A 22,609-nucleotide genomic window follows, 5' to 3' on the forward strand; every position below is an offset into this window, starting at 1 on the left:
TATTTGATGTACGTACGCTTTAGCAAAATAATAATAATCGTTGTTGCTGTTATTATTATTATTAAATATTTTTCTTAGTGTCTCAGACTTAACAAATGCACCAAATTAATTGCTCAAAAAATATAGAATTGGAGCGTCATCTTAAGAGATTAGAAAGCCAAAGTACCAATGACCCAATGTTTTTAATTGATTACCTATAATGAGATATTTTGATTGCAACTAAAGATGAGTGCAGTGATAATTTATACCAAATCAATGCTTTCTTTTTGAGTGAAACCTTTAACAACTAAACGAGCCTTATATCTCTTGATATTACCTTTTGAATCCCTCTTGGTTTTAAATATCCATTTACAATCTTGGTTTTAAATATCCATTTACAACCAATAGGTTTCACACCTTCAGGTAATTCAACGAGATCTCAAACATCGTTGTTTTGCATAGATTTCATCTCATCCTTCATGGTATCAATCCACTTTTGAGAGCTAGAACTTTGCATAGCTTGACAGAAGTTGATTGGATCATCCTCTGTTAAACCAATGTCATCCTCATGTTCTTGAAGAAACACAATGTAATCATCTGGAATTGCACTTTTCCTTTCTCTAGTGGATCTCCTTAATGGCACTTCTTGAGATTGTTGAGCTTGCTCTATAGGTATTTGAGGGAGAACCTCAATATTGTCTTGTGTAGGGACAATGTCAGGAATAACTCCATGATTGTCACCTATTACTGGGGTAGGTACTGGAATAGTAATAGGCACGAGGACTTGATCACTGTCAATGACAAGTTCTTCCTCAAAGACAACATTTCTTATGTTCTCTTCCTTCCCAAACTCAACATCCTCAAGAAATCTCGCATTCCCCGTCTCAAAGAATGATCTAGTAGTGGGATTGTAAAATTTATAGCCCCGAGAGCATTTAGGATAACTAGCAAAATAACAGCTAACAGTCCTTGACTTCAGCTTGCTTTCATGCGGCCTATAAGGACGCGCTTCAGCCGGACAACCCCAAATGTGTAAATATTTTAGACTTGGTCTTTTACCCGTCCATAACTCATAAGGAGTTTTGTTAACTGCTTTACTTGGTACCCTATTTAGGATGTAGACTGCAATCTTAAGCGCTTCTCCCCACAACGACTCTGGTAAGGAAGAATGACTAATCATACTTCTCACCATATCCTTAAGAGTCATGTTTCTACGTTCTGCAACATCGTTCATGCTTGGTTTCCCAGGCATAGTATACTGAGGAACGATGTCACATTCCCTTAGGAAAAGCGCAAAAGGCCCTCGACGTTGTTCACCTGATCCATCATATCTACCGTAATATTCACCACCACGATCAAATTTGACGGCCTTAATTTTCTTTCCAAGTTGAAGCTCAACTTCAGCTTTAAAAGATTTGAAAACATCTAGGGATTGAGACTTCTCATGAATTAAAAATAGGTAGTCGTACCTTGAATAATCATCTATGAACGTAATGAAATATTGTTTTTCATTCCAAGATGCCGTAGGGAATGGTCCACAAATATCTGTGTGAATTAATTCCAAAACGTCCTTATCCCTTTCGGCACCTAATTTTCTAGAATTTGTTTGTTTACCCTTAATACATTCAACGCAAACCTCAAAGTCTGACAAGTCAAAGGGTTCAAGAATCTCATCCGACACAAGCCTCTGAATTCTCTGTTTAGAGATATGGCCTAACTACATCTAGTAAGTATAAGTTATCAATTAAAGAACCAGAACCAAAAACATTTGAATTTTGATAGAGGCTAAATTATTATTTCCAAATGAACAAGAAAAACCAAATTTGTCCAAACTAGAAATAGAAATTAAATTCCGCCTAAAAGACGGTACAACAAAAGTCTCAAATAAATCCAAATGAAATCCAGTTTTTAACTGTAATCTAAATGTTCCAATAGCCTCCACTATGACCTTGTTGCCATCACCCACATATATAAATCTTTCATTATCACTTGGCGGTCGGCTCCAAAGGCAACCCTGCATGGATACACTAATGTGAGTAGTAGCATCAGAATCTACCCACCAAGTATCACGTGGTACAAAAGCTAAATTAACTTCAGAACAAACAAAAGAGAGAAAATTACCTTTCTTTACACGCCAAGAGGCGTACTTGGGACACTCTTTCTTCATGTGCCCAGGCTTCTTGCAGAAGAAGCAAGTAGGTGTGTTCTCATCCTTTTTGACTTTTTTTTGTTGAGAAATCCTTTTTACAACATGCTTATTATTCTTTCTCTTCCTATTTTGAGAACTTGACGCTAAATGAGCACTTTCAGTCTTTTCTCTTTGCTGCCTTTTCTTCTCTTGCACACAGTGAGAAATCAATTCATTCAAGGTCCATTTATCTTTCTGAGTATTATAACTCACCTTGAATTGTCCAAAGTGTGTAGGAAGAGAAATCAAAACTAGTTGCACAAGCAAGTCATCAGACAACTCTAACTTTAGTGCTTTTAGTTTTGACGCGAGATTAGACATTTCCATAATGTAATCCCTTATGTTTCCTTTACCTTTGTATCTCATAGAGATAAGTTTAGCAAGCAAACTGTTTGCATCAGCTTTCTCATTACTGGTGAAATACTGTTCAACGGCATCAAGGAAACCTTTAGCATTGTGACTCTCAGAAATAGAGCCCCAAAAAACTTCTAGAACAAATTGCTTTATGATCATCAAACACATTCGGTTTGAGTGTTCACTTTTCAACCTTATCCTCGTCCGGGTTTTCCGGATTTGGAGTAGGTTTCTCAGCCCAAAGTGCAAGATCAAGATCCATGCAACCAAGAATTATCTCAACTGCTTCCTTCCAGGCCTTAAAGTTTGTCCCATTAAGCATGGGTATACAATTAATTTGAGCAGATAAGTTAACAGCACTAGCAACAACAACTGTAATAGAACATAGATAAAAAAATATTAATTTAATTACATGCTCACAGTAAAATAAAATAAATAAAGCATGCAGATTATTTACATAATAGACCCATTACAAGATACCGAGCACAACATTAATTTTTTGTCTTTGGACATACAAATTAACTTGTTAGTGGTACTCTCAATGCAACGATCAAATATTGACAATTAATTCTGTCACATAATAACCTTTATTTGGATCGACTATTATTTACATGATTGTAACTTTATAATTGTCACATATTTATCATCACAGGCATGTTATTATTTGGCCAAATTGTTTCTTCCTTTGGGATGAACACAAATTGCATAAATAATCTCATACTAACATCTATTGTAATTTTTAATCAAATTAATTTGTATAATAGGGATTGTTTTGGAAATATATTACATCAATTTATTTAATTTACCAGACAAAATTAATTAATAAAGAGGGTCTATAATCTGCAAACATTCGCACTCAAATTTGATATATAAAAAAATATCAATTTAAATTTGAACATAATATCAATCAAATTTCAAGAAAATAATTCTTACGCGAATGCCATTAAAAAAATCGATAATGTGGAATTCAATATATTAATCATATAATTTTCCCAAATATCATTTAATATAACAACAATGATTTTGACAAAAACAAAAAATCCCACTTCTGGTGGTACTCAAAGGATCAAACATAATATTATTTTCCCACTTCCGGTGAGAAAAACATTATTTTATTTCATTGTTGCACAATTAACTCACTTCTGGTGAGAAAATATTTCTTTATTGCATTGTTGCACAATTAACTCACTTCTGGTGAGAAAATATTCCTTTATTGCATTGTTGCACAATTATCTCACTTCCGGTGAGAAAATTAAAAATTCAAAAAACTTCTACATTTGACAATGTCTTCAGGATCATTGCAAAATTGTTACATATACAAATTTATAACATTCACAGAAAATTATACAATTTCACAAAAATTCTCTTTCATAAAAATTCAATTTTTAATCGATCTTTTTATCCGTATAATCAATTAAACCAAATTGAAGCAAAAAAAATGACCAACGCATTCAAATACATGTATTATCAATGAAGAGAGAAAAAAAATTGTAACAATACGCTTTAGAACCCCATAACCTAATAACAACGGCGGCTCTGATACCACTTGTTGGGATAAATTTCTTAAGCCAAATAGAAAATTTTCATTTATCAATATTAAGAACCGTTGTCTCAGATTATAGAGTCAATGTTAATAATACGTACCTGTATCCATTGACGTTGATCAAAAGGTTGCAGCGAAATAGTCTTTTGGTGCAATGATCTTCCTCAACCAAATCACTGGATTCCTTGATGGGACTTGATGTTACTCTTCTGATGGGGAGATAGAGAGACGTGTGTTTCTGATTTGGCATATTGGGGACCATGACCATCTTTATGATTTTAAACCTATTAGGGTTCCCATTAACCCCTAACGGGCCAAATCTGATTTCCACTTATTTGGGCCCATATCAGTTTTTTCTGTTGGCAGTCTAAAGGCTCACTAAAATTAGATCACTTTTATTGAGTCCAACTAAATGTAAATAACTAATATAAATACTACAAATAATATATGTAGCCCACAATAATTATTAGAAATAAAATTTCTAACACATTTAGGATCAGTTAAACAAATTTTCAAGATTATTAAGAATCATGATTTTTAGAAATGAAAAAATTTGTCATATACTAAACACATAGTAAAGAATAAAGGCATTTAAGTTTTAATATAATAAATTTAACATATGATTTAATTGTTTTTAATATATTGCTGAAGTTTCAGATAAAAAAATAAATTATCAATTTAGTCTCTAAAGTATTATCCAATTTCCTAAATAGTCCATTAAGTAATAATTTTTCATAAATAATTCTCAAATATTCAATATTCATCCATATAGAATGTGTTTGTATTGGAGTACGATAATAAAAAATTAATATCACACTTGTTTTAGCTTTTGGAGTACGATAATAAAAAATTAATATCACACTTGTTTTAGCTTTTTTTCATTGGAAAGTAGAAAAAAATTATTTAACCGGATTCTTCGAACACATACTTAGGGGGTGTATTGGTTTAGGATTTCGTAGGATTTTAAAAGACTTTTTTTGAGTAAAAAAATCCATTGGTATTCAATCATGATTTTATGTCACTTAAAAACAATCCAGTGGTATTCAATCTAGATTTTCAAGATTTTTAAAAGAGTCCATTAAAATCCACTGGTATTCATTTGAGATTTTTTACAACTTAAAAACAATCCATTGGTATTCAAAAATATAAAGATTTTAAAGGATTGTTGTCTGAGAGGGATTTTGAAGGACTTTCTAGTGTTATCTATAAATAACATATTCATAAAACAATCCCATCCAAACCCAATGGATTTTGAAGGATTGTTTGAAGTGATTTTTCAAGTGTTTCAATAATTTTCAAGTGAGTTTTTCATCTTTTTTTTTTTCTATGTTCCTGACTTCTCCATTTTTTCTCTACTAATAATACTACACTATTATTCATTGCTCATATATAATATTGTAGTACTGTTCTCATCCCATTCTCCTATTTTGTGAAACTCTGATATGTAAATGCTAGTGTCATTGACTTGCTCTATTTTTCTGTTCGTTCTCTTTAATTGACTTGCTTTATTTTATTCTATGTAGTTGAATTTGTTCCTTTATATAACAAAAAAAATGCTTGAAATTTCAACTTTTAAGTGGTAATTTTTTTATAACACACGTCAAGAAAAGAAAAAGGTGAAAGATGAAATTGATATCATAATCTCTAAATATATATATATATATATATATATATATAAGATGAATTTGTTAGGGTTTCTGTGAGTAGAATGAGATGAAAATGGATCTTAGTTGGGGGAAGAACCCTCTCAGCATAAAAACAGCGAACTCTCTCATTCCCTTGAATTTGTTACTCTTATCCTTCCTTTTATGACTCAACAATTATTTTATTTTTTTTACTATGAATTTTTCTTTTTATTTTTATATTGTGAAATTAAGATTTTTTTATATTTTTAAAAAAGAAAATTAACATAAGACATTGCAGTATCTAATTTTTTAGGGTTTAGGATTTATGCCTTCATTAGCTTATTTTAAAAAAAATGAAATATTGTTAAAATATTTGTTAGAATAATTTACATTTATAAATATCGTTAAAAATTATCATATAATATATAACTAAAATAATATATATATATATATATATATATATATATATATATATATTTTCTATATCTAAATACTTCCGTTTATATAAAAAGATTATATATCTAAATATTTTCTCAGTATCGAATATACTGATTTTTTTTATATAAAAAATTATCTTTTATTTCTATATTTTCGTTTTTACATTTTTTTTATAATGATTGAGATATTTGATCCATTTGGATAGTCAAGATATATTCGATCTTGTATAATTGGTGTGCTTCTAAAAATAATATAATTTTATTAATTTTGTCTCTTATCCATAATTATTTATATAACTAGTTTTCAACATATATTGTTTTAGTAATTTAAATGGGAGATTCACATAGAAATAATAAAGAAAAAGGAAAAGAGAAAGAAAACTATGAAGCTTGGACCAAGGAGGATTCCGATGAATTGTTACAATTGATAGTGGATGCTATAAAAAGATGATAGAATATTATAGAGAATTATTATTATTATTTATCTAGACATTATTATTATTTTTAATTATTTTTATCTTTGACTCTTTTTAAATTTGAATGTATGAATTTTTTTTAAAATCTTATCAAATGTCAAAACTCCACAAAATCCCATAGAATCCATTAAAATCCTGATTTAAAAGTCTTGTAGAATCCATTAAAATCCTGATTTTAAATCTTGTAGAATCCTGCAAAATCTTAAAAGTCAAATCTTGCAAAGTCTTTTAAAATTCGCAAGATTTTTTTTTACTAAAAAAATCCTTTAAAATCCTAATCTAATACACCCCCTTTAGTCTCTAAGTTGGTATATCTGAAAAATGTTTACGAATTACCTTGAAAGATTTTTCAATCATTAAGAGACCAATCAACATGATTTCCTTTTTAATATATAATTTCTAACACTCGAGAATTTATTTGTTTATGAAACAATTTTTTTTTTTTTAACTTTAGAAACTAGTTAAGAGATTGGACAGATTTCAAAGACAAAATTGAAGGTTCACTCTAGATAAAGATTATAACGCGGTAACTTACTAACTTACCATAAATTGCTGTCTAATGACAGGAATTTGTTATTAAGGTATATTCTGTTGCATCAACAAAATGCGGTAATCATATCCTAAAAAATGGTAATTCTGAGTTACAACTTACTGGAAATAATTTGTATAATATATTTAAAAAAATGTTACACGCAATGTAAAGTATTTTGAAATGTGGTTGATTATAAACCGAATTCCCTTGGAATGTAATTTAGGTAACGAAGAAGTACAGAAGCAGAGAAGAGGAAAAAAACAAGTGGCAGTGCGGACTGCAGAGAAGTTAGAACCTCAGTCATCCATTCTACAAAGTACAAACACCACGTTTTGCTTTGGTTTTGAGTTTTGACTATCTTAATCAATCAAAGTTTCCCTTTAAGCACCCATTGGTAAAAAAGGAAACTTTCTCTCTCTTTGCAATATTTTTAACAACGTGAACGCAAATCACATTGCTCAATATCTGCAAATTTAACAGTGGTATAAATCGCTGTCAATTGTGGAGCCTACTTCCATACCCTAGTCAGATCCCTTCTCTGCTCCCATTCTTCTTCCTCTTCCCCTTCAGACCAGTTTCTCAGACAAATATAAAATTCCAAGGAATCATAGGAAAAATAAAAAGCTAAGGTTTAGTCCAAGAAAGTCACACAAATAATGATACTAGACAGAGTGTGAAAGGGTGAAGTTAAGAGACAGGTTTTAGATATATATGTATATATATACACACTATATACTTACAAAACAGCGTGCTTATCAAAAAACAGCTACATTTTCTGAACCCCCAAGACTTGTTCTCTCCCCTTCTCAGAAAAAAAGGTACAGCTTTGCCTTCATTTTCAACAACTTTGTCCTTGTTCTTCCTCTTTTCTGTAAAGGGTCCCCAAATACTCTCAGTCTCACCACTTAATTTCCAAGATTTTTGGCCTTTCACTCAATACTTGTGTTGTGATCCACTTGATGCGTTAATGATATGTGTATTGAATGAATAGTATCTACTATATATTTATTATTTATACACTGTTCTGGCAATGATGTGTTTCATCTCTTGATGTTTCAAGGGAGGAGGAAGAAACTCTTGAAAGTGGACTGCATAAGTCTGAAACACCAGCGAGTTGTGTACCTAATGCCTCAGAGTATTATCGCATATTGGTAGAATTCAATGCTCTAACTGGAGATAGCCATCGTGACAAATGGTTGGAGAGGTTGCTTCAACGAATGCAGTACATGTGTGATTCTAATGATAGAAAAGAAAAGGACAATGGATTAGGAAATGTTAATTCTGATGAAATTAATGTTGGAAGCAAGAGTAGAAGTTCAGAATCAGCAAATGACTGTCAAGACAAGGGTCAGAAGGTATGGCTAATCTGTTTTATTAGACCATTAGCTACTAATCATTTTCTCTTTTTGTTCTCATCGATTCCCTTTTCCTAATTTGGTGTCTCTCTCATCCCCCCTCCCCCTACAGAGTTCCGACTCTTTTATTTGGCCAGATGCTGTTGTTTCAGCCGTAGTTGCTCTTGAAAAAGCTTCATACGGTGCTCTCTCATAGAGAATCTACGAAACTGTGTTTCAGTTTGGTGTCCTTGTAAGTACTCAGATCTGAATCCCAATGCAGTTTTATGATTCAATGAATTCTCTCTCTCTCTCTCTCTCTCTCTCTCTCTCGCTCTGTCTCTCCGAGATGGGGTTCTGATTTTATTCTTTATGATGGTGCCTTCTTCTTTGCTTTTGAATTTGGTTATTGAATCAATTAGACACGAATCCTGTGCATCAAATGAGTGCATGCCCTATCAGATACCATCTTTTTTGGAGTATTCACTGTTCAGAATCAATTTCTTTTTGTAAAGTTTTACCCCCTTTCCCCCAAATTACTTTCTATAAAGTAAGTATTTCCGTTTAGGTTGTTTCTCTTGCTGCCTTGTCATGATTTTTTCTTTGCGCGTTGACGAATTTAATTCTTTCTGTAAAGTTTTACCTCCCCTGCATAACTTGGATGGTTATGCCACTGTTACCATTTTTATTTTTATATTTTTATCTAGCATGAACATAACAATGTAGAACATTCAGTTTGGGTTCATTTTTGCTCATTGGTTATTGGAATAAAATCTTGTGACTGACTTGGATATGATCCCAATTTCAGATATAAATCGTGCGGTTGCGTGCATGGGATTTGATATCTAGCATAATTGGGAACCCTACCAGTACAAGCATGGATATTCAGGAAGAGAGCCCCATGTTTGGGTCCTTGAAAGCCATGACTACAAGGAACATGTCATCATCCTCTTCTGCTTTCTTTTCAGCAAACCAGTCACCTTTTTTCTCTCCAAGATCACCATCATCATGTCAATTATCAGAGTCAACCAGACTCGATACTCCAAGTAACAGAATCCATTTAGATTTGGCTCCCTCAAGCACCACTTCAGAGATTCCAGAACCAAATTCACTAGTGAATGTTAGATGTACTTTCTCAGATTTATCTGCATCTCCTGTTGGATGTAATTCAGGTGATCTGCAGAAACTTGACAGAATATCTTCCTCATTTGGCATCTCTAGTAGCAGCATGTCCAGTTACTCCCATCGCCGTGATGATGGCAATTCTGGACAGAAAGAAAAGCCAATTAAGAAAGGCAGAAACCATAGAACATCCTCAACTCCAGGTTCCACATCATTTTCTTCTTATAGGCTGAGGAGTTGTGATGTTTTCGTAGGATTACATGGCTGCAAACCCCCTCTACTACGGTTTGCTAAATGGCTGTGTGCTGAGTTAGAAATTCAAGGCATCAGTTGCTTTGTTTCAGACAGGGCTCGATGTAGGAGCTCGCGCAAACGTGGCATTGAAGAGAGAGCTATGGATGCTGCTTCTTTTGGGATAGTGATTATAACAAGGAAGTCATTCAAGAACCAATGCACCATTGAGGAGCTGCAGTATTTTGGTAGCAAGAAGAATTTGGTCCCAATATTCTTTGATTTGAGTCCAGCTGATTGTCTTGTGAGAGATATTATTGAAAAGAGGGGTGAACTATGGGAAAAACATGGAGGGGAACTTTGGCTTTCATATGAAGGGTTGGAGCAGGAGTGGAAAGACGCCGTGCATGGCCTGTCTCGGGTTGATGAGTGCAAATTGGAAGCTCAGGATGGCAACTGGAGAGATTGCATACTGAGGGCTGTAACATTATTAGCAATGAAATTAGGAAGGAGAAGTGTTGCAGAACGTTTGACAAAATGGAGAGAAATGGCAGAAAAAGAGGAGTTTCCTTTTGCTAGAAATGAGAATTTTATTGGCAGGAAGAAAGAGCTTTCACAGTTGGAATTTATACTTTTTGGTGATGTCACAGGAGATGCAGAACAAGATTATATTGAACTTAAGGCCAGACCCAGGAGAAAGAGTGTGAGGATTGGTTGGGGCAAGAGTAACGTGATAGATGAAAGATGGAGGGAAAGGCATATGGGAAATGGCAACAGTAAGGAAAAAGAACCGGTTGTATGGAAGGAGTCAGAAAAAGAGATTGAAATGCAAGGTATTGAGTTTTCTCATAGGAACAACCATCCAAGGTTCAAGCGGGGAAAGTATACTAAGAGGAGAAAAGGAATGAAGATTTTGTATGGGAAAGGGATTGCTTGTGTTTCTGGGGATTCAGGAATCGGAAAAACAGAGCTAATTCTTGAATTTGCATACAGATTTCACCAGAGATACAAGATGGTATTATGGATAGGAGGGGAGAGCAGATACATAAGGCAAAACTATCTCAATATCAGATCGTTTTTAGAGGTTGATGTGGGAGTTGAGAATAGTTTGGAGAAAACAAAGATAAGAGGCTTTGAAGAGCAGGAAGTGGGAGCAATTTGTAGAGTTCGCAAGGAACTGATGAGAAACATTCCATATCTTGTGGTCATTGATAACTTGGAAAGTGAAAAGGATTGGTGGGATCACAAACTTGTGATGGATCTTCTCCCTCGTTTCGGGGGAGAGACTCATGTAATTGTATCAACGCGCCTTCCTCGCATCATGAACTTGGAACCTTTGAAACTTTCATACTTGTCTGGAGTTGAGGCAATGTCTTTAATGCTAGGCAGTGATAAGGACTATCCAGTTTCCGAGGTTGATGCCCTGAGGACTATTGAGGAGAAAGTTGGAAGGTTAACTCTTGGCCTAGCCATTATTGGTGCAATTTTGTGTGAACTTCCCATAACACCAAGCAGGCTCCTAGACACCATAAATAGAATGCCTTTGAAGGAGATGTCATGGAGTGATAAAGAAGCTCACTCGTTAAGGAAGAACACTTTCCTTCTGCAACTTTTTGATGTTTGTTTCTCCATATTTGATCATGCAGATGGCCCTAGAAGCTTGGCCACCAAAATGGTGCTGGTAAGTGGATGGTTTGCACCTGGTGCTATTCCTGTTTCCCTATTGGCACTTGCTGCTCACAAGGTACCAGAAAAATGTAAGGGGGAGTGTTTCTGGAGAAAAACACTGAAATTATTAACATGCAGATTCACATCCTCGTATGCCAAAAAATCAGAATTAGAAGCATCTTCTTTGCTGCTGAGATTTAGTATTGCTAGAAGTAGTACTAAGCAAGGCTATATCCATATCAATGATCTCATCAAACTGTATGCCCGGAAAAGAGAAGATAGTGGAGCTGCACAAGCAATGATTCAAGCTATCATCAGTCATGGGCCAATAGCACAAAATCTGGAGCATTTATGGGCTGCATGTTTTCTGTTATTTGGATTTGGTCATGATCTTGTGGTTGTTGAACTCAAGGTGTATGAGCTTTTATATTTTGTCAAAAAAGTGGTTCTGCCTCTTGCAATTCACACATTCATCACATATTCGCGATGTACCGTGGCTCTTGAGCTTCTGCGTCTGTGCACCAATGCATTGGAAGCTGCAGACCAAGCATTTGTTACCCCAGTTGACAAGTGGTTGGACAAGTCACTTTGCTGGAGATCCATCCAGACTAATGCTCAGTTAAATCCTTGCCTTTGGCAAGAGTTAGCATTGTGTAGAGCCACTGTTCTTGAGACCAGGGCCAAGCTAATGCTAAAAGGTGCTCAATTTGACATAGGGGATGATCTGATCAGGAAGGCTCTTTTTATTAGGACTTCAATTTGTGGTGAAGATCATCCAGATACCATATCTGCTCGTGAAACATTGAGCAAACTTACCAGGCTTAATGCAAATGTCCAAAATCACACTTCAACTTAGATTTTGTATCTTGTAAGGAAATTCTAGAATTATACAAAAGCTTTCTAATAAAATTTCTGCACAATATTTCATAGTTCTTTCTACAGCATTTTTAAAATATCTGAAATGAGATAGATGCCTTCCATTTTGAAAAGTATTCATTCCTTTTTGGTTTGCATCCTTATAGGAAATCTGTGATGATCCTTCGGTAGACTTTTTTTTTTTTTTTTGGTTATTTCCCAATTCCCACTGCTATACCAGGGACACATTGGATCAAATTATTTCTGCTTTTATCCGGAGTCTGATGCATTGATATGAATCATCTGGAAAGTGATACAAGGATCAATCACATTGATGCCATCATGATGGGATTCTTGCTACAGTTTAGGCTGAATTTTATCTTTGGATTAGCTCAATTTATATTTTGGTCTATGATCTGTGGACTAGCAATATGATTTTGAGGCACCAAAGTAACAAAAAACTTTAGTTATTTGTATGTAGGATAACTGAATAAAAAGCTATAAATTCTGATTAATAAGTTGATGGTGCTTGGCTAGTATTCCTGCAATAATCTTATGATTCAGTGTTCCAAAGAGTTCCATTCACCTGGTCTCTGGCCGTATAGTTATTATATTATTGAAATATAAACTAATAATGTACTATTATCATAGTTTGACCAATCGGTAACAGTGAATGAGTAGGGAATTTCGAGAATCTTATTTATCAGCCACGTTGTTTAACTGTTGAAATGGTTTGACGCCTCATGCAGGAGGTGTTGGTTGCACCAAAGAAAATAGCTGTTATCACAGGTAACGTTGGTTTTACTCAAGGATCATTTTCAAGTTTTTTTTTTTTTTTTATTAGGAAAATTACAATAACAACATCGTATTCAAACTTTAAAAGCAACATATGTTGGTTCATTTTTTTTTTTTTTATTATATATTTTTAAAATGTGTCATTTAGCTATTTTAAAAATCATTAATTTTCTTATTAATTTCGTTTAGTGGTACTTCTCCCGTTTATGAAGTGTCTAATGTTTTCTGAATTTTCTCTCGAATATAAAAAAAAATATTGAAACGGGTGTTCATCTAAAACATAAATAAAGTAAATTTCAATTAGTTTGATTTTATTTAATATTATCATATCTAAAATAATTTTCATTGAATTGAAGTTTTATTTCTAATGACTAATACTTATATATATATATATATATATATATATATATATATATATCAAATTTTAATGAAGAAATAGTTAAAAAAATATTTTTTTAGGGGAAAAAGTATTTTTTTAATAAATTAGTATAATTAAATATTTTTAAATAAATTTTTTAATTAACATAAATTATTTGTTTATATATATATATATACGAGACTCGAAGGAAAAGAGTACCAACTATTAGTATTCATTAAATATTTCTTCTTATTATTTTTCTCCAATTCCAAGTCTGGTTTTGCTTAATTTCAGTTTGTTTATGGAAATTTCATTTTAATGAAAATGCAAAGATACATCGAAAAATTTATTTACACCACTTTCAGACAGAAAGACCTTTGTGATCAAATTATGAATAATTAAAGAAACCTGGGGATGAATTTGCAAACCCAATTTTTTTTAACAAACATTAAAGGACCAATTAGCAAATGCAGACGTAGTTTTAGAAGTTAATAATATTATTAAAGAGTCCAACAAAAATATAGTTGAACTTTGTCACATGACTATTTACTCACAGGCGTTAATCAATTTATTTTGAACATCAACAACGGTAATATTTGATAGGGTATTCATGTTGCGAAAATGTTCGTAGGTCATTAGCTGGACAAAAGAGTAGTAGCAATAAATTTTCAACCGCAATTAATGGGAAATTTTGTTCAGTAGTAGCAATCATTTACTGCCTAAATAATAGTAGCAATGAGGCCATCAAGTAAGGCTTCAGTCTTAATCCTCAATTTTTTTTAATGGTTAGATTGAAAGAAATAAAGAATAATTCTTTTAAAGTTATTATTAAAATAATAAACTAATCCTGTCTATATATAACTCTTGATTTTGAGGGTGAAAGAAGAAGAAAAAATAATTCAAGATATGATATGGAATAAGAATTTCTTACTCCATAAAGACATTAGAATTTTTCAAATTAAGTGAATATTTTTATTTAGACAGTTTTTTTTACTGACTGGAGTGAATAATTACCAATTCATCATTTTTTAATAATATTAAATTTGTAATATTTCTTTAAAAATATATGGCTGCATTTGCTAAAAATAGAGCGGAATGAAATTGTTACTAGCACTTGCCCCCACGCAGGATCGAACTACGGACCTTCAGTTTACAAGACTGACGCTCTACCACTGAGCTATAGGGGCCACTTGATAGGTGGCTCAAATAAACTATATGTGATATTAATTAAAGAAATGCTAGTTGGTGCTTCATTGGATATCGCACATAAACTTGTAAGATGATAAAAGTTGTAATTATAAGTGCGAGAGAATCTTTCTTTAAAAATCAGTTTTTACAGAGTTTTATTTATTTATTTTGCAGTGTTGGTAAAGATCGAGGAAAGTTGTATGGTGAATAGTAGACGAGCTCTTTTTTTGTCTGCCGGTCACATATTTTATTTTTATATGGCTGGAGGCCGGTCCACTAAAGAGCTCAGAGCGTGTGCATTGTGCAAAACATAAAAGACTTTGATTATCGTTAATTAATCAAATATTCTTATGGAGTAAATAGTAAATACGAATCAAAAGGCTTTTTTGTTGGACTAGACAGCTCCAGTGGACAACATTCCTAAGCATTCATTCTCTCTTTTCCTCCATAAAATTCTATCCGTTGCTGTCTTTGGAATGAGCCAGAGGCAAAGCTTAAAGACAAATCAGACTGCAATCGCAGGGTCTTCAACTAGTTTTCGTCATTCATTACTGGGCTCTCATGCTCAAAACTGGCTGTTCATATATATTTTAACTACCTTAATAGTATAAAATATCTTTTTTTTTTTTTTTTCATAATTAAAAGTGAACTGTTTTAATGCGTGAATTCTCATTTTTTTAATCATTTACTATACTTCAATTATAACTTTGCTTAAAGAAATTGTGTCTCATTTTACTCATATTAACTACATAGTGTTTCACATTATTTTAGGTTGACCTCATAAGTTTTATATATTGATAAGGTTTAATTTCTAGTATGTCCATTTCTTTTTTCTTCTTCTTTTTTTTTTATTATATTTTTTTTACAAGGAGACTAAAAGTCTCGGAAAGAAAAAACAAAAATCAACTAACCTAATTGACTTCTTGAAAGACATGCTTGCAAGACACATCATGATTTTCTTATGGAATCTTCACTTTAAGGACCGAGTATTTATTCTTAAGGATATATTATTTCAGTTAATTAAATTTGAGTTTATTTAACTAATTATTAGTTTTATTTAATTGAAATAAAAAAGATGGAAAACCTGAGGAGGGCTAGCTATGAAAATGGATAGTATTTGAAAAGAAGAAACATGTAAGCTTGACGATGAGAAGCATCTCTTTGTAATATTTTAAAAGAGAATCTGTAAAAGCAGTCCTGTCCTGGTATCTAGTCGTCTGTTAATATATCTTCAAGATTTTTGTCTGTTTTTTTATTTATTTATTATAAAGTGGAACTTCCTTCCATTATTCACGTAATATCGTGTCTTTGTAATTGTGAGCATTGCTGCCTATCTCTGTTTGAACATATGGCATATAGCATAAAGATCGCAGCATAATCGTCCACCCAACTTTTTAGTTAGTGTCTTTAACTCTTTATTATGACCTCGATCGAGAACATAGGGATGCAATTTTTGTTCATGGTTTTAAAATTAAAATAAATGGGAAGAAAAATGGGTCAAATGAAAACACATCACCTCAATCTTTGAATTTTACTTAAATTTTAGCTGCGATGAACAAAACATATTTACATTGTTTTTTTACAAATTTTAACATTAATTCAAAAAGGATTAAAAATAACTGACATTTATAGTTATTATTATTAAGAATGACGATGATGTCTTTCATTACATTACTACCAACTATCTTTAGAGAAGTCTGTGTATATGCAGATAGATTGTACGCGGTACTGTTAATTTTTTTTTTATATGAGTTTAAAAATATATGGTATATTATTTTTACTATTGTCGACAAAAATTACTAAAATTCAAGAAGTATATGCATTATACGATATCATTATTATATATTGTTAGGAACAATGGCAATAAAGGAGAGAAGAGAGAAATAAACAATACTAAGAAGTATTTGTTTTGGTGCATTTGTAAACCTTACATAAGCTTCCTTATATAACAAAAGTGAGGCACACCATCTCACAATACTAAGCAATGTGGGACTAACATAGTGAGGAACACCATCTCACAATACTAAGCAATGTGGGACTAAGAAAAAACACACTACAAAACTTAATCAAACTACACAAAAATAACAATTCTCCCACTTGGAGTTTGATTACCACATAGTGTAATTGCCTTCATCATCAGTTATTCTTGAAGGCCAATTGAGGTACTGCAAAGCCTCAATTTTTCTGTTGTGACAACCTTTGTCAACATATCCGCTGGGTTCTTACTTCCTAGTATCTTCCTCAACGTTAGTACTTCATCCTCAAGCAGAGATCTGATAAAGTGATAACGGAGATCAATATGCTTCGTTCTGGAGTGAAATGTTGAATTCTTAGCCAGATGTATTGCACTTTGACTGTCACTATGCAAAACACTCCTTTCCTGGATGAATCCCAACTCTGTCAACAATCCTTGAAGCCATATCAATTCTTTGCTAGCTTCTGTTACTGCTACATATTCAGCCTCTGTAGTGGATAGAGCAACGATCTTTTGTATTTGTGACATCCAACTAACAGCTGTAGTTCCAACCGTAAATATGTAGCCAGTGGTACTTCTTCGGTGATCAATTTCTCCAGCAAAGTCTGCATCCACGTAGCCTTGTACTTTTAGTTCACCTTTACTAAAGCACAAACACTTCTCCTTAGTGGCTCGTAAATATCTCAAAATCCATTTCACAGCTTCCCAGTGAGCTTTACCTGGATTTGACATAAACCTGCTTACAACTCCCACTGCATAGCCAATGTCTGGCCTTGTGCATACCATCGCGTACATCAGACTTCCAATGGCTGAAGCATACGGAGTTTTAGCCATTAATTCCTTTTCTTCCTCTGTCTTAGGAGATTGGTCTGTTGATAGGCGAAAATGACTAGCCAAAGGTGTGCTAACTGGTTTAGCATTGCTCATGTTGAATCTTTGTAGGACACGGTTTATGTACTCCGCTTGAGATAACTGCAAAGTTCCCTTTTGCTTATCTCTCGTAATTTGCATTCCGAGGATCTTCTTTGCTGGTCCTAGATCTTTCATGTCAAATTCTTTTGACAACTGCTTCTTCAAATTTCTGATCTCAATCATATTTGAACCTGCTACTAACATATCATCGACATAAAGTAGCAAAATGATATAACTGGAGTTATACCTCTTGAAGAAACAACAATGGTCAGCATTGCACTTCTTAAAACCTTCCTTGTGCATGAAGCTCTCAAACTTCCTATACCACTGTCTTGGAGCTTGTTTCAGACCATACAAGCTCTTCTTCAACCTGCACACCATATTCTCTTTTCCTTTTTCTGAGAATCCTTCTGGTTGGTGCATGTATATCTCCTCATCTAGATCTCCATGAAGAAATGCGGTCTTCACATCCAACTGCTCTAGATAGAGCTCTTCACTAGCAACAATACTCAACACTGTTCTGATTGTATTGAGCTTCACAACTGGAGAAAAAATCTCTGTGTAGTCAACTCCTTCCTTTTGCTGGAATCCTTTGACGACTAATCGAGCTTTGTATCTTTTGGAGCCATCATGCTCCTCTTTTACTCGATACACCCATTTGTTGTGAAGTGCCTTCTTCCCCATAGGTAACTTTGCTAGTTCCCATGTTTGGTTTGAGATCAAAGACTTCATTTCTTCTTTCATTGCAAGCTCCCACTTGCTCGCATCTCTGGTTTGACATGCCTCTGAATAGTCTTCAGGTTCTCCTCCATCTGTTAACAACATGTAGTTCATGTATCTCCTGTTAGGCACAGGAACTCGAGAAGACCTTCTTAATTCAGGTTCTGGAACACATTGTTGCCCTCTGTCTGGTTCAATTGATTCCACTGACTGAGAACTCTCAACTGGAGGACTTTCAAGAGCATCGTCTACCTCTACATAAGTAGGCTCAATCGGTTTTGAGTTGCTGGCACTTGTGTTTTGTTTGTCTTTGTACATAACTCCTTCGTTGAAGATCACGTCTCTACTACGGATCATCTTTTTGTTTTCATCATCCCAAAGACGGTAGCCAAACTCATCTTCACCATAACCGATGAAAGTGCACTTCTTCGATTTGGGATCAAGCTTATTTCTGCCTTGATCACTGATGTGCACATATGCTACACAACCGAAAACTCTAAGATGTGAGAGTTTTACTTCTTTTCCGCTCCATACCTCTTCTGGTATTTTATGCTCCAATGGTACCGATGGACCTCGGTTGATCAAGTAAGCTGCTGTATTTACTGTTTCAGCCCAGAATTGCTTCGGTAGGCCTGATTGCATACGCATGCTTCTGGCTCTTTCAGTCAACGTTCGGTTCATACGCTCAGCTACACCATTTTGTTGAGGCGTTCCTGGCACAGTTCTCTCCATTCTGATCCCGTGCTCATAGCAAAACCTTTTGAATCTGGTGTCTTCATATTCACCTCCATTGTCAGTTCTGAGCTTTTTGATCTTCAACCCTGTCTCATTTTCTACCATAGCTTTCCACATCTTGAAAGCTTCAAATACTTCAGACTTGTGTTTCAGGAAGTATACCCATACCTTCCTGGAGTGATCATCAATAAACGTCACAAAGTATTGCTTCCCACTGATGGATGAAACAGTCGTTGGACCCCACACATCTGAGTGAACAAGCTCGAGCCTCTCCTTCTTTGGGGTTCTTCCACCCTTTTGAAAGCTAACTCTCTTCTGCTTTCCAAATATACAGTCTTCACACATTTCAATTTCCATTGACTGAAGACCTGGTAATTTTCCCTTCGAGTGCATGATCTTCATCCCTTTCTCACTCATATGGCCAAGTCTCTGGTGCCATAGATTGGGATTGTCATTTGCAGCAACTGTGATCAGATGACATGCTTCTGTTGTCTTGTAAAGAGTACCACTCTTCTTGCCACGAGCTATTGTCATTGCGCCCTTTGAAATCTTCCATTGTTCTCCTTGGAAGATTGTTGTGTAGCCGTCACTGGCCAACTGACCTACTGAGATTAAGTTTTTCGTTAGGTCGGGAATGTGTCTAACATTCTTCAATTCCCAAACAGATCCATTCAACTTGATCTTCACTACACCTTTTCCCACGATCTCGCAGGATTGTTCATTTCCAAGGTAAACTTTACCGAGATTTCCAGAGACATAATTCTCGAAGAGTTCTTTCTGTGAGGTTGCATGGAAAGATGCTCCAGAGTCTATCACCCAAGACTCTTCCTTGTTTTCCAAAGAACATATCAGCGCATCATCTCCTCCTGAGGTCGTAGCAACGTTTGCTTCATCTTTCACCTCCTGTTTCTTCGAGGCACTCCTACATTGATTTTTGTAGTGACCAGTCTTCCCACAATTCCAACATTCGATAGTTTTTGATTTGTTAGAGCTTTGATGATTTCTGGATTTGGATCTCTCCTTTGATTTGCCACGTCCGGTTCCTCTGGTTGAACTTCTACCTCTTGACTCTGTATGCAATACTGAAGAGGTTGTGGATTCACCCGTCTCTCTTCGGCGGACTTCTTCACTGAGGACCAAGTCACGAACATCATCAAACTTTAACTTGTTACTTCCTGAGGAGCTACTCACAGCTGTGACAGTAGCATTCCAACTTTCTGGTAGGGAAGAAAGAAGTATTAAAGCTCGTACTTCTTCATCGAAATTGATTCCAACTGAACTCAACTGAATTGTAATTGTGTTGAGTTCGTTTATATGTTGCGCTGTTGATGCACCTTCTGTCATCCGTAGGTTGAACAACCGCCTTATCAAGTGAACTTTGTTTGCGGCTGACGGCTTTTCGTACATGCTGGAAAGGGCCGCCATAAGACTAGCTGTAGTCTTTTCTTTTGCAATGTTGAATGCAACATTACGGGATAACGTCAAACGGATGGCTCCGAGAGCTTTTCTGTCTAGAAAGCTCCACTCATCTTCCTTCATAGCTTCTGGTTTTTTGCCCGTGAGAGGTTCGTGCAAGCCTTTCTGATACAAATAGTCCTCTATTTGCATCTTCCAAAAGCCGAAGTCTGCACCATCGAACCTTTCAATCTTCATCTTGCCTTCGTCCATTGCCATCACTCCTACTGCTTTTGAAGAAAAGCTCCCCCACTAGTTCTCTGAACTGAGATCCCAAGAACAAGAGAAAAAAAAATCTTTTCTGATGTGGAAGATCAGACACAACTGCAACCACAGAGCATACTAAGAAAAATTTTACTCTAACCAAATCTTTTCTGATGTGGAAGATCAGACGCTGCTGCAACCACAGAGCATACTAAGAAATGGGCTCTGATACCAATTGTTAGGAACAATGGCAATAAAGGAGAGAAGAGAGAAATAAACAATACTAAGAAGTATTTGTTTTGGTGCATTTGTAAACCTTACATAAGCTTCCTTATATAACAAAAGTGAGACACACCATCTCACAATACTAAGCAATGTGGGACTAACATAGTGAGGAACACCATCTCACAATACTAAGCAATGTGGGACTAAGAAAAAACACACTACAAAACTTAATCAAACTACACAAAAATAACATATATATCATCAAAAATTTGATATTAAAAATAGTTACAAACCAATAGATTTGTCAAGATTTTATTTAATAAAAATGTCGATCTTAATATCAATGTTAAACAATTTTTAATTTTATAATATCTCATAACATAATGATCATATCATTTGACGACGTAATTATTAATTTTTTTTTGTCAATAATAATTAATCTCTAATAAAAAAGCTTAATTAACTATATTTTGTAAAATCTCTTTTATCAATTATATTTCTTTTAATTCATAATATTTGAATTTGAAATCTCACTTAAAATATCTAAGGTTATTTCTAATCGATCGCATAATAACCATTATCAGAGATGCCGATTTTGCTTAAAAAATGATACTCAGTTCATGACTGTTTTATATTTAAAATTAAAGCACTTGAACTTTGAACAAGATATATTAGATTATTAATTAAGTGGCATTATAAATCGAGAGGGTTGAAAATTGTGTGTTTTGAAAGCGGAGCTAATTACAAGTAGAGTAGTCCACTTTTTGTTGAGATTGTTGTGTGAAATATAATAATTATAATTATAGGCGACGATTTGAAAGCATGAAAACGTGTAAAGATAATTACAAGTAGAAGTAGTCCACTTTTTTATCCTTGGAATTTATTTGACTAGTATCTGATTGGAAAAGAGAAATCCCACTTAAGAAAATTGTGATCTTGATTTAATGCAACAATACTATATTTGCCACTTCAGTAGAGAACGAATTATTACCTTAAGTGGATGCTTCTTTTTATCACTTCCTCTTTTTAGGAACAAATTGCACCCAACGGAGCCATGTTTGCTGCAATGCTGCATATGGCACTCTCAAACTCTGCACCTGGTTGCGAATTTGATGCCTTAAGCCACTTGTTGCACAATCAAATTTTTTATGTGATAATTCACGTTTTAACATCAGATATATGTTATATTTTTGGATTCATGAATGAATATCTTTTTAATAATAAGTTAAATTTTTTTATATTAAGATATTGAGATCCATTTGCAAGATTGATTTCTTTCAAATAAAATCTATTTTTGGATTCATGTCTGATACCCTTAGATTGTTATATTTTTTTTAATTTTTTTTTTTTTTTGTTATTGCAGAAGTTATCGAATCCGGTATCGGGAAAGATAATATTAAAGAAATTGTGAAGAAAATACAATGCATCAAACTGTTTGATATTGTTCTCCAAGATTTAGTGTAATTTATTAAATTATATGCTAATGATATGTTAACTTACTATTTGGTATTTGCACATATTTTTCAAAAAAAAAATTCATTTTTCAATTATTATTTAAATTTTAGGTTCAATTTTATTCATTGCACGTTGTAGGAGGAATTGGCAGAACAAGTTCAAAGTCATCATGAAAAGCATGACTCAGATTGGTCCTGTCATTTTGAGTTTACTTATGTGCCAAATTAAAGAAATATCTAGGCA

At 33.9% G+C, this 22,609-nt stretch overlaps 1 protein-coding gene and 1 non-coding gene across 2 annotated transcripts; one reads left to right on the plus strand and one right to left on the minus strand.

The window, feature by feature from the left end:
• Positions 1-7,498: 7,498 nt before the first annotated feature.
• LOC109799900 (Disease resistance protein (TIR-NBS class)) lies at positions 7,499-12,422 on the plus strand. The gene is made up of 4 exons (XM_020360549.3): positions 7,499-7,952; positions 8,195-8,489; positions 8,602-8,721; positions 9,277-12,422. The coding sequence occupies exon 4, from the start codon at positions 9,346-9,348 to the stop codon at positions 12,343-12,345; it is 3,000 nt and encodes a 999-aa protein (XP_020216138.1). The 5' UTR covers positions 7,499-7,952; positions 8,195-8,489; positions 8,602-8,721; positions 9,277-9,345; the 3' UTR covers positions 12,346-12,422.
• Positions 12,423-14,612: 2,190 nt separating this feature from the next.
• Positions 14,613-14,684, minus strand: TRNAT-UGU (transfer RNA threonine (anticodon UGU)). Its single transcript has one exon. It is a non-coding gene; the product is annotated as a tRNA-Thr (tRNA).
• Between the last annotated feature and the right edge of the window lie 7,925 nt (positions 14,685-22,609).

Source organism: Cajanus cajan, chromosome 11 (genome assembly GCF_000230855.2).
Source record: "Cajanus cajan strain Asha chromosome 11, NIPB_CcT2T_4, whole genome shotgun sequence".
NCBI classification, from domain to species: domain Eukaryota; kingdom Viridiplantae; phylum Streptophyta; class Magnoliopsida; order Fabales; family Fabaceae; genus Cajanus; species Cajanus cajan.

What these genes read in the sequence shown, in the direction of transcription:
- LOC109799900 (XM_020360549.3), top strand. Translation starts at nt 9,346, where the DNA reads ATGGATATTCAGGAAGAGAGCCCCATGTTTGGGTCCTTGAAAGCCATG.